General features: G+C 35.5%; 1 protein-coding gene across 1 annotated transcript; it reads left to right on the top strand.

Moving 5' to 3' along the window:
• The first annotated feature begins 8,115 nt into the window (after positions 1–8,115).
• Positions 8,116–12,553, top strand: LOC110682482 (random slug protein 5-like). The gene is made up of 6 exons (XM_021858819.1): positions 8,116–8,358; positions 9,233–9,318; positions 9,627–9,803; positions 10,908–11,006; positions 11,085–11,330; positions 11,883–12,553. Exons 2-6 carry the CDS (start codon positions 9,256–9,258, stop codon positions 12,204–12,206), a joined length of 909 nt encoding a protein of 302 aa, XP_021714511.1. The 5' UTR covers positions 8,116–8,358; positions 9,233–9,255; the 3' UTR covers positions 12,207–12,553.
• Positions 12,554–12,612: the final 59 nt, after the last annotated feature.

Below are 12,612 nucleotides of genomic sequence, written 5' to 3' on the forward strand. Positions count from 1 at the left end.
AATTAATTGCAACTTTGAGGTATTATTTTAACACATAAAATATTTCAAAATTGCAACTAATATGTAACGGAGATAGTATTATATTGTGCAAATGGGCAATTATAATGTGAAAAAGATTACACGTGAAAAATATTAAACAGAAAAAGAAATGATAAATTTTTTTAATAGAGTTTAAAGAAATGAAAGGAAATTGTAAAACATGGTATAAAGTTAAACAAAAATATGTCAATTGCAGTCATTTAAAGTTTGTATTTTGTAAATTGCAACCATTAAAAAGTTCTTATAAATTGTAAATTGCAACTCAATTCAACTTTTTCATCGCTTTGCGTGTTGAAAAATATACGGTTAAGGTTTTAGAGGCCATTTTTTTTAACTTAAGAATCCAAATTGAGCTCAGAATTACCAAAAAAAATAACATTAGTGCCAATTTTGAGGCACTTACATTAATTGTTTGCCGATTCCGAGCTCACTTTGGATCATCATGGTCTATAATGACCGCTAAAAGCTTAATCGAAAATTTTTCGACACGTAAACCAATGAAAAGATTGAATTAGGTTGTAATTTACAATTTATAACTACTTTTGAGCTGCAATTTACAATTTTTTTTAAAATGACTGAAATTTGCAAAATACTAACTTCAAATAGCGCAATTTATAATGGGTTTAAACAAACAAATTACTTTTTCAAATGATTTTTTTTGTGTGTGTATATTAAAGGGTTCAAACACGAAAATTATTTTGGGAATTTTGTCAACGTATACAACTATTTTTGAGAACAATTGTTATTTAAAATATTTTTAAAAAAACACTGGCACAAAAACACAAAAAATTTTAGAAGCATTACCATTTATAATTTTTAGGCAAAAAATTTCGTTAGTGGATTTACTCTCCAAAGTTTGAGTTTATTTATTTGTTGAGAGCTTTACAAAAAATAATCCTTTCAAACCAGTTGTAGTAGACATATATAAACGAAAATGTAAGTTTTTTTTTATTTTTTATTTTAATCTATTGCCTAGTGGTATGGAAAATGAAGTGAAGTTTTCTTTAATTATATAGGATTATTATATAACATAATCGGATTTAATTTAAAACATGTTAGTGATAATGATTAAAAAAATCATATTACATAATTTGAAGTTGAAAAACAATAATGAAATACGGTGTTTGTGCGTAAAAATTATAAGGTCTTTTTATTAATGGTTTAACTTATTGAGGATTTTCAAATGTACAAATGAATGTGATTGTCTATTTATAGGCATAAATCTCCTAACTCTTAGTTCTAGAGCGTTCTTAACCTCCTCAATGGAGAGTGCTACATACTAACCTCATAGAACTTTTTATAACTCCTCTAAATGCACTACACAAGCACACTCTAAATCTTTCCGGAACCTTCATTTGGATTCAAACTCAATGCTGCCTAAAGTTGTATTTTGGATCTCATCTTGGAAATTTGGATCTCATCTTGGAAAATCGATACCACCATGGTGGCATGGTGTACCTTGGCCCAAAATATGATTGACCCTAAAATTTGAGCCCATTTTGAGCTCATTTGCCCCTCCAAATGATCCATTATTGTTTTATTGTCAAAGGGAGATGTGTTGCTTTGGCCACTATTATGCCTTGTTACCTAGTATCCATCCGACACCCATACTTGATGAGGAAAATGCTCCTTAGAATGTCGATGTGATACATCATGTACTCCATTCTCAATTGATATGCCACATGTACCCTATTCTGACACTTGTATCACGCCATATCATTTTCGACAATATTTGATTCATGTCATGGTTAATTTAAAATGTATACAGAGAGATTTGAACACTAAATCTCATTGAACACTTATTACTATGTTAGCTACAAATAAATCATGTTAAGAAAAGGATTTTTTTTTTTTTTCAATAATTCACATTTCTCACATCCACATTCCACACAAAGGAATAAAGAATACAAGATCAATGGAAAAGTGAATTTTATATATGTGGGTGTAATTCAATTGGGCTTTGCATCATTTGAAGGTACTATATTAAGTTGTTCACCCACCTTGAAGACTTGATGCAAATTATTTTGATGGGCTTCTTCGAAGTAACAAATGTAGTTGTGGTCCACTCCACCTTACAAGAAACATCCAATTCCATGAGGAAGAAAGTTATTTTCAATGCAAGCTTTGTTGTATGCTTAAACTTTGAATTATTTTATTTTAATTTAATTAACTTTTTATATATGATGAAAACTACATTAGTCTTGGGTATTATTAATATTAACCGAAAGCTACTTGATGAATACGCTTCAATACACGGAGAATATATTAATTGCAATTGCAAATAAAAGTTGATCCCATTAACTCAATAACTCCTTTAAAAGTTGAGAGTGAAAGATAGCTCAAGTAGTTAGAGCTTCCTTCCCGATTCCAGGAAATCATGGGATCGATTCTCACCCCTGCCCTTGTGGCTCTCTAAACACCAAAAAAAAAATAACTCCTTTAAAAGTTGCTGCCATGCATGTACGCTTTCCCTTCCACAAATCTAATACAGCTACCATATTGGCTTCAAGCGAGAAAAAGCTCATGCATATACCCATAAAGCTATTCCACATTATTGTGCATTTTTGCCCAACTTTCTACAACCTTTTGCTCTATATACATATATAGCTGGTGTTTCGGCAAAAAATAAGCTAACCGGGCCTTGGAGGGGTGTCTGAGAACCTCGAATTTGGGCCTTGAATGGACCTGCAAAATGAACCCCGAGCCCCGGGAGTTGAACCCGGGGCGGAGCCTCCGACGCCCAAGTTAGTTGCCAAACAATGCATATTTTGAGAGGAGTTTATGGGAGAGAGTGGAGGAGTATGGTCATCTTAGATGATAAGAGTGACCTCCTTTTTACCTTATGCCCTTTGAGGGGTATTTATATGAGTATATAAGTGGGTTTATGAGCCCTAAAATTACATATGTGGGCCGTTGAAGGCCATATTGATGTATTTGACTTATTTGGGGCCTTTTATACCTTTTTTATGCCCTTTGGGCTTATATGGGTAGAGTTACCCAAGACTAAAATGGGTATGACCATTTTAGTACCCAAACAATTAGCCCCCGAGACCCAATTCTATTTGAAAAAATGAGTTGGGTTTTGTTTCAATTTCCCAAATAATTCGTTCATAGAAATTGAGTCGAAGGACTTTATTTGTTCAGGTTTATGCAAGGCAACACTCTTGATCCGAGGATTGTAAGAGTTATTACTCTTGATCCGAGGACTGAAAGTGTTCATCCGAGGCAACACTCTTGATGCAAGGATTGAAAGAGTTAATTACTCTTGATCCGAGGATTGAAAGACTTCATCCGAGGCAACACTCTTGATCCAAGGTTTGATCCGAGGACTGAAAGAGTTCATCCGAGGCAACACTCTTGATCCAAGGTTTGATCCGAGGACTGAAAGAGTTCATCCGAGGCAACACACTCTTGATCCAAGGATTGAAAGAGTTAATTACTCTTGATCCGAGGACTGAAAGTGTTCATCTGAGGCAACACTCTTGATCCAAGGATTGAAAGAGTTAATTATTCTTGATCCGAGGACTGAAAGAGTTCATCCGAGGCAACACTCTTGATCCAAGGTTTGATCCGAGGACTGAAAGAGTTTATCTGAGGCAACACTCTTGATCCAAGGATTGAAAGAGCTAATTACTCTTGATCCGAGGACTGAAAGAGTTCATCCGAGACAACACTCTTGATCCAAGGATTGAAAGAGTTAATTACTCTTGATCCGAGGACTGAAAGAGTTTATCCGAGGCAACACTCTTGATCCAAGGTTTGATCCGAGGACTGAAAGAGTTCATCCGAGGCAACACTCTTGATCCAAGGATTGAAAGAGCTAATTACTCTTGATCCGAGGACTGAAAGAGTTCATCCGAGGCAACACTCTTGATCCAAGGATTGAAAGAGCTAATTACTCTTGATCCGAGGACTGAAAGAGTTCATCCGAGGCAACACTCTTGATCCAAGGATTGAAAGAGTTAATTACTCTTGATCCGAGGACTGAAAGAGTTTATCTGAGGCAACACTCTTGATCCAAGGATTGAAAGAGCTAATTACTCTTGATCCGAGGACTGAAAGAGTTTATCTGAGGCAACACTCTTGATCCAAGGATTGAAAGAGCTAATTACTCTTGATCCGAGGAATGAAAGAGTTTATCTGAGGCAACACTCTTGATCCGAGGATTGTAAGAGTTAATTACTCTTGATCCGAGGATAGAAAGAGTTTAATACTCTTGATCCGAGGATAGAAAGAGTTTATTACTCTTGATCCGAGGATAGAAAGAGTTTATTACTCTTGATCCAAGGATAAAAAGAGTTTACCCTTAATCCGAGGATAGAAAGAGTTTATTACTCTTGATCCGGGGATAGAAAGAGGTTACTCTTGATCCGAGGATAGAAAGAGTTTATTACTTTTGATCCGAGGATAGAAAGAGTTTACCCTTAATCCGAGGATAGAAAGAGTTTATTACTCTTGATCCGAGGATAGAAAGAGTTTATTACTCTTGATCCGAGGATAGAAAGAGTTTACCCTTAATCCGAGGATAGAAATAGTTTATTACTCTTGATCCGGGGATAGAAAGAGGTTACTCTTGATCCGAGGATAAAAAGAGTTTATTACTCTTGATCCGAGGATAGAAAGAGTTTACCCTTAATCCGAGGATAGAAAGAGTTTATTACTCTTGATCCGGGGATAGAAAGAGTTTATTACTCTTGATCCGAGGATAAAAAGAGTTTACCCTTAATCCGAGGATAGAAAGAGTTTATTACTCTTGATCCGAGGATAGAAAGAGTTTACCCTTAATCCGAGGATAGAAAGAGTTTATTACTCTTGATCCGGGGATAGAAAGAGTTTATTACTCTTGATCCGAGGATAGAAAGAGTTTACCCTTAATCCGAGGATAGAAAGAGTTTATTACTCTTGATCCGGGGATAGAAAGAGGTTACTCTTGATCCTAGGATAAAAATAGTTTACCCTTAATCCGAGGATAGAAAGAGTTTATTACTCTTGATCCGTGGATAGAAAGAGTTTACTCTTGATCCGAAGATAGAAAGAGTTGACCCTTGATCCGAGGATAGAAAGAGTTGATTACTCTTGATCCGGGGATAGAAAGAGTTTACTCTTGATCCGAGGATAAAAAGAATTTATTACTCTTGATCCGAGAACAGAAAGAGTTTACTCTTGATCCGGGGATAGAAAGAGTTTATTACTCTTGATCCGGGGATAGAAAGAGTTTTACTCTTGATCCGAAGATAGAAAGAGTTGTTTTTTTTTTTTTTTTTTTTAATCATCATCATCGTGAGGAAGATTGATGATTAATTTTATCATCGTCATCGTGAGGATAGTTGATGATATTTTTTTTTTTTTTTTTTTGAGGAAAATATTGACTCGAAAAATTAAGAGCCATTTTTCTTTGCTGAAGCAATTTGATAGATGGCCTTTGATGAAAGTGGGCCCGAAGCCATTTACTTGATAAAAGTAGTAGCCGCAGGTAAGAAAGCTTCTGGCCATCTACCCTGACAAAGGTAGTTTTTTTTTTATGGCTTATAGCTCTTTGAAAATGGTCAAAAGGTAAATTTTTCTTCTGACTTGTTATCATCAGATTTGATGTAGGTTGAGGTCGGGTACAATTTGAGCCAATTGCACTTGACTGCCGAAGCTAATTGCTTTGGTTGCTCTAGCATTAGCTCGTATGAGCTTCGGCTTGGATGAACCTTCTTCGGTTCAGACAAACCATCTTCGGCAGCACCCTCGGCTCATATGGTTGTGAGCTTCGGCTGGGAGCCCGAATCTCGGCGAAGGTAAACCTCTGCTGGGCTCGGCTTCGGCTATGGCTAGCCTCGGCCAGGAGATAAGAGGTGAGCTTCGGCTCGGCAATGGTTACCGACCTTAACTTGGGAGCGGTAAACTGTACCACCCTTGGTTTCTGCTGAATCACCTTCGACTCGCCCAGAACGCCTTCGGCTTGGGCTGAAACTCCTTCGGTCTCGGCTGAAAAGCCTTAGGCTTGGCTGAAACACCGGTCTCGGCTCGGCTGGCTTGCCCAGAACACCTTCGGCTTGGGCTGAAACACCTTCGGATAGCCTCGGCTCGATGAGCTTCGGATTCCTTTTGCTTATCCGAGCTATTTGCTTCGGATTTTTAGATTGGTGATAGTTTGAGCTTTTTTAAGCTTCAACAATGGTAGACAACCTCGGATCTTCTTCGGCTGCTACTTTAGATGTGATGTGAAGAGATTTGGCTCACTTCACAATACTAGCCTTGACCCCCATTGACCTCGGCATGTGTTGCCTAGGATGAAATGGTGAGTCGTTCTAGTGGTGGAGTTGTGAGCCTTGAAGCTTGTGATGAAGACAATGGCAATTTCCTTCGGCAAGCATTGAATCTACATAAACTTGATTGATTTTTATGTATGTTTCATGCCACCTGCTGCCTCTTCAACTTGGTGGTGTGAATGAAAGGCTTGCTTTTGTGAGCTTTCCATTAGAGCCACGTAGATCTAGCTTTTATTCTTCTTCAAGAATAATTAAGGTTTGACCATATTCATGGAATATTTCCCAATTTTTTTGTAAAGGCACGAAGTACCTTGTTAGTAGTGGTTAGATTGGCGACAAATCAAAATGTTTATCTATCATCTCCACCATTTGCAAGAATGATTACCCCTTTTGACAGGAGTAATAATTTTGGGTTAAATTTGCTAGAAATTTTGACCCTTTTTCGTGATAGAACACAGTAGCCATGAATTAGTGGATTTTCATGGGTAGTAGTACTCGTCTCCCCACAGACGGCGCCAAATTGTTTCGGCAAAAAATGAGCTAACCGGGCCTTGGAGGGGTGTCTGAGAACCTCGAATTTGGGCCTTGAATGGACCTGCAAAATGAACCCCGAGCCCCGGGGGTTGAACCCGGGGCGGAGCCTCCGACGCCCAAGTTAGTTGCCAAACAATGCATATTTTGAGAGGAGTTTAGGGGAGAGAGTGGAGGATTATGGTCATCTTAGATGATAAGAGTGACCTCCTTTTTACCTTATGCCCTTTGAGGGGTATTTATATGAGTACATAAGTGGGTTTATGAGCCCTAAAATTACATATGTGGGCCGTTGAAGGCCATATTGATGTATTTGACTTATTTGGGGCCTTTTATACCTTTTTTATGCCCTTTGGGCTTATATGGGTAGAGTTACCCAAGACTAAAATGGGTATGACCATTTTAGTACCCAAACAGCTGGTATTACATATATACCAGATTTGCTTTTTAGTATAAGTTGTTAATGTGCTATATGCTAATTTATTAGGCTTTCAAAGATTATTAAAGATAGATTATGTTTCACAGGACCATTAAATTAGTAAGTACTCAATTAGAGATTATGGGTATGTGATTTCTGAAAATATGATTTCGGATTACTATTATGAGTTTGTTGACATACGTTTATTTTCAGATCAGTTCAGTTCAATCTATGAGAACAGATCCATAGAAGCAATTATGGCAGTGGCTCATGAGAATAATGTTAAAAGTTTTCGAGATAGCAATGACAAAATTTGTTGCAAATCTTGCAATTGCCAAGGCTATCGGAGATAGAGATTTTGAAAGTTATAATTTTTTGTCGTTTTAAAATAATTGATAAATTTTTCTATTTTACTCGTTTTTGTTGTTTCAAAATAATTGACACATTTTCTCTTTTAGAGGGAGATATGAGTGGCATGGAAATGTGCTATGTTCATCTTATTTTTAACTATCTAAATTTATCAAGATTTATTATGGATTATTCAATAATAAAAACTTAATTTACATATTAAAACTTTTAAGGTTAAAAATATAGATTGAACTTAAAAAAAAAAACCCTATTACTCTTATCAGAACCTATTTTCCATAAATTTATGTTGTTTAAACTTATTATTCTTATTAAATAAGATCAATCAAATATTATTAGAGTGTGTTTTATTCACCTGATTTAATTAAAACCGGGTGAAAACGAAAAAAAAAAAAAAAAAAACTCTCATATTTCAAAATGGAGGGAGTATTTCGTAATACCATGTCGACAAGAGTGAGCATGAGTTGCATGACCATAAAATAATACTTAATTAAAAAATGGGTGAAAACGAGTGATGTGTCTCGTGGGTGGCCTGAATGCCTGATTCACATTAAATCGGAATCTCTTAACATTAATACTTGTATAAGCAAATTCCTTTCCTTTCTCCACTTCCACGTTCTTCCTCTTTCTCTCTCCTCACGAATTTTGACAAATTTCTATTTGAACTCTGCGTGAAGTTGACGTACTCCATTTCATAACTCTTACCTTCCTCTCTTTCTCTCTCCTCCATTTTCCCAGGCATTTTAGGTACGCTCCTCTACCTTTTTATTCTAATCCAGTTCTAATTCTTTGTATTTTGTATGAATTAGTTCAATTCTAGATCTGTTAATTTTCGTTTATTTGAAATTTGCCATTTTTCCTGGTTAATATTGCATGAATTCAACTTTTTCCGTACAATTCTGTTTGTTTCTCGATGATTATCATTTTAATTTGACATAATAGGGAAGATTAAACTCCAAATTTCGATGTTTCTACATTTTTCCTGAATTTTGTTTATTTTAATCATAATTAATTATTAAATGTATGATTGTAAATTGTTGGACTTTTAGTGTTGGACTGTTTCTCTTTTTATGACTACATCACTATCAATTTAAATTTTCTATTATTAGTTTAATTAGTAGTGGGGTTGTTAGTAGCTGATTTTGCTGATAATGACACATTAATTGAAAAATAAAAATAAAAATATAATAATTAAAAAAAAAATCTGACTTGCTTGATAGTGTGGCTTCTCCTACTAATTTGAATTATATGCATTGTGAATTGAAGATTATTTGGGAGATTATGCTTTAAAATTAGATAAATTATAGATTTAAGCTAACCATCTTAGTCAACTCTGACCTTTCAATTTTACTAGTAGTGCCATTTTAGTCTATTGTATACAGGAATTTAATTGTTAAGTTCAATCTAAGAAATCTAGATTCACAATTTAATTCTATGCTGTATAATTTTGACTAAATTAATGGTCAAAGTTAATTGAACTTGACTTTTGAAGTTAAATGTGGTACTTTATTGACTTATTGTGAGAGGGAGGTAGTGTTTTCAAGCTATGATTCGAGTTCAAGTATTCAGACGCGAAACTCTGTATTCTGATAATAATCATACCTTTATTTTCTGCTTGTAGGTTGAAAATTTTTCAGATCTATAATGTTTTTGTTTAAGAGTTCTCAGCACCATGATGGAAATGATCCCATACAGCGTGATGCAAAGGTGATATTCTTTTAAATTTATGGTGGAATTTTGTGAAATTGCATAAATTTCTGATGTTTAAATTAGTATATTGACTATATTAAACTGGAAGTGCAATTTTCTAATTGATTTGCTAATTTATGATCCATTGTCTTATGTTGGAAGTGTTTGAAGATAGTAGAATGTCGATAAATGTAATTGAAAATGACATATTTTCATAGGTAGTTAAACATCTTACTGTTCTGTTCTTACACAATGATCACAATTTGGTTTTTCTGTAGTCGCACTAAACTTATGAACAATCAATGGATTTTATGTTTATCAACCAGGTCAAAGAACTCAAGGTGGCTCTTGGACCGCTATCTGGACGTAATGCAAAATTTTGTACTGATGCTTGCCTTAGGAGATACCTGGAAGCAAGGAACTGGAACGTTGATAAGGCAAAGAAAATGGTAGAAGAGACACTGAAATGGAGGGATGCATACAAACCTGAGGAAATCCGCTGGGTAAGACAAACGTTATTTGGTAACACTGTATTATGTCAACACAGTATTATGTAAATATGTCAACTTCAATGCCAACTGAAGTTTATTATGAAGTAATTAATTAAGCGCTCTACAAATCATCCTTACAAATAAAAAAAGATTATAACTTCTTCTGGCTTTTACATTTTGATTAGTGATTTTTTTAACATTATCTTGCTACTGTAAAAAGGTTAAAATGAAGCATTTCCCTATAACCGCAAATTTTGATGCCTTATATGAGTTGTGTTTATGTCTTTATGATGTCAACTTTTGAGGTGAACTCATCATTGTTGGGAAATTTCGTAGAACCCTCTGCCTAGATAGTAGATACCAGCTGTACCATCATACTTTTTGTCACTGCTCAGAAAGTGAAGTTGCATGTTTTTGTTTTCATATTCATCACCCTAAGGCTTCTAAAGAGGCTTTAGTGTTTGGGAAGGGGGTTTGAATATCGGGAAGGGGGTTTGAATATCGATATCTGTGGCCTTATTCTGTGAAGCGAAGAAGTTGCTGTCTATCGACTCTTGGCCTGAAACTAAACAACCATTGCTATATAACAATAACAAAGATGTGCAAACAAATCCACTATTATCCAAGGCCATGGAATATTGAATCTTTCCATTTTGTTAACAATGGACAGATTATGCTGAATTAGTTTATATAGCCTACTACTCAAGGGATGAGCAGCCTCCTTGACTTCTTGAACAGTTCAGAGTTTGTATATGGAGGAAGTGAGTATTTAGAAACTGGAGCTAGCTGGAAAATGAGTATATATTTGCTATCCATTTGCTACTGTTCCTTGACAAAGTAAAGCCATAACAAGCTGACTTAATCCTTACTTGTATGATAAAAATTCTGTGTAAAGGTCAAGTATCAGATGATTCAGATAACTTAGAAGTTAGGATTTTCTCATAGTCGTAGGAGAAGAACCATCATGTTTTTCACAAAGTTTGAATAAATTATAATTAGTACTATTTCTCTTGCTTGTTTATGTGAATGCTTGAACTTTTTTTTTTTAATAATTTTTTTTAAAATTATTGATATTGTTAATAATATTTTCATTTTATTATTATTTTTTATTGCCAGCATGAAGTCGCACATGAAGGTGAGACAGGAAAGGTTTCCCGAGCGAACTTTCATGATCGTGAAGGAAGGACTGTCCTTATAATGAGGCCAGGGAAGCAGGTGATCTTTAGTTCTTTCCTCGTCCAGACAGTATTATGCATAGATTTGTAAAGCTAAAATTCTCTGTCTATGTTGCAGAATACCACATCAGCAGAAGGTAATGTCCGCCACTTAGTCTATTTGTTAGAAAACGCCATCCTCAACCTGCCCGAGGGCCAAGAGCAGATGGTGTGGATGATAGATTATACCGGCTTTTCAATGAGCACCAGTTTATCAGTCAGAACAGCTCGAGATATCATCAATATTTTGCAGAACCATTACCCTGAAAGACTTGGAATAGCAGTCCTTTACAATCCACCAAGGATCTTTTATGCATTCTGGAGGGTTAGTAACACGCGCTATGTGCATTTTATTTGCTCTTTGTTGTCTCGTATTTCTCTTTGACGAGTAATAGCATAGTTGCCATTTAATGAGGTTGGTAATGCTGACTAACCACTTTTCCAATGGTGCCACTTTTCCAAACCCTTATAAATGTCTTGTTATCTTGGTATTATGAACTAACTTCTTGGCATATGCTGTAGGCCTGTAGCTGGAATTGAATAGTCTTTTGTAATACTTCCTCCGTTCTTTTATTATTGCACCACTTGCCTTTTTAGGAAGTTTCACAAATATTGCACCATTTCCTTTTTAGGAAAAAAATTGTTTGTGTTCACATTACAAATACCAAACATACCCTTGTTTTTTCACACTTTTTAATTTATCAATATGTCACATGGGCAATTTTGTATTTTTACCTTTCTCTCTATTACTTTTTTCAACTATCAAAATATTTGTACCCAACCCTTATGGTGCAATAATAAAAAAACGGAGGAAGTAATTGTTTTCCATATTTTTTCAAGCAGCTATCTGACAACTGTTAATCTTAACTTATACCAGGCTGTAAAATATTTCCTGGATCCCAAAACTTCTCAGAAGGTGAAGTTTGTTTATCCTAAGAATAAAGACAGTGCTGAGCTGATGAGGTCTTACTTTGATGTGGAAAACCTTCCAAAGGAGTTTGGTGGTAATGCCACATTAGAATATGATCACGAGGAATTCTCAAGAATGATGGCTGAGGATGATGTAAAGGCTTCTAGATATTGGGGGTTTGACGACAAGCCATCTTATGCTGCTCAGGGCTGTGTTACTCGAGATATAACTGTGCAGTCCATTCTTCCCAGTGGACATTCAAAAGCTGAAGTAGCTCCAGAGCCATTTTAGGGAGCAATAGCAAAGCACTGTAATAAGGTAGCTAGAACTGAAGTAGCCATGGCCCATAGTCTTGTGGTCCTCATAAGAAAAGGGACATGGTGTTAGTTTGTCTTTGTTTACTCATTGCCAAAAAAAAAAAAGAAAAAAAAAAAGGCAAAGCATTGTAAACTGATAGTTTGTGAGAAATTTAGTGCAGAAATCAAGCATCAGCTATCTTCATGGTGCTCTACTGCTCTCCCCATTAATAGCTAAATAAGTTACTGTAATTTACTGGAGGGAGAAAACACAAATTACTTTGTTGTGCCTCAATTTTATCCTGCATATATGCAAGGTCCGCGGCTGTAATTGTTATGCAACTCATAGCAGTACTATGTGTATACGTTTAAATATAACATTTATAGACCACTCTTCAAAG

This window comes from Chenopodium quinoa, unplaced genomic scaffold, assembly GCF_001683475.1.
Source record: "Chenopodium quinoa cultivar QQ74 unplaced genomic scaffold, ASM168347v1, whole genome shotgun sequence".
Taxonomy (NCBI): Eukaryota; Viridiplantae; Streptophyta; class Magnoliopsida; order Caryophyllales; family Amaranthaceae; genus Chenopodium; species Chenopodium quinoa.

Bases quoted from the DNA above. Each gene is read 5' to 3' on its own strand.
- LOC110682482 (XM_021858819.1), top strand. From the start codon at position 9,256: ATGTTTTTGTTTAAGAGTTCTCAGCACCATGATGGAAATGATCCCATA. The intron at 9,319-9,626 runs GTGATATTCTTT...TTTATCAACCAG, and splicing joins CCATACAGCGTGATGCAAAG to GTCAAAGAACTCAAGGTGGC. The intron at 9,804-10,907 runs GTAAGACAAACG...TTTTATTGCCAG, and splicing joins AACCTGAGGAAATCCGCTGG to CATGAAGTCGCACATGAAGG.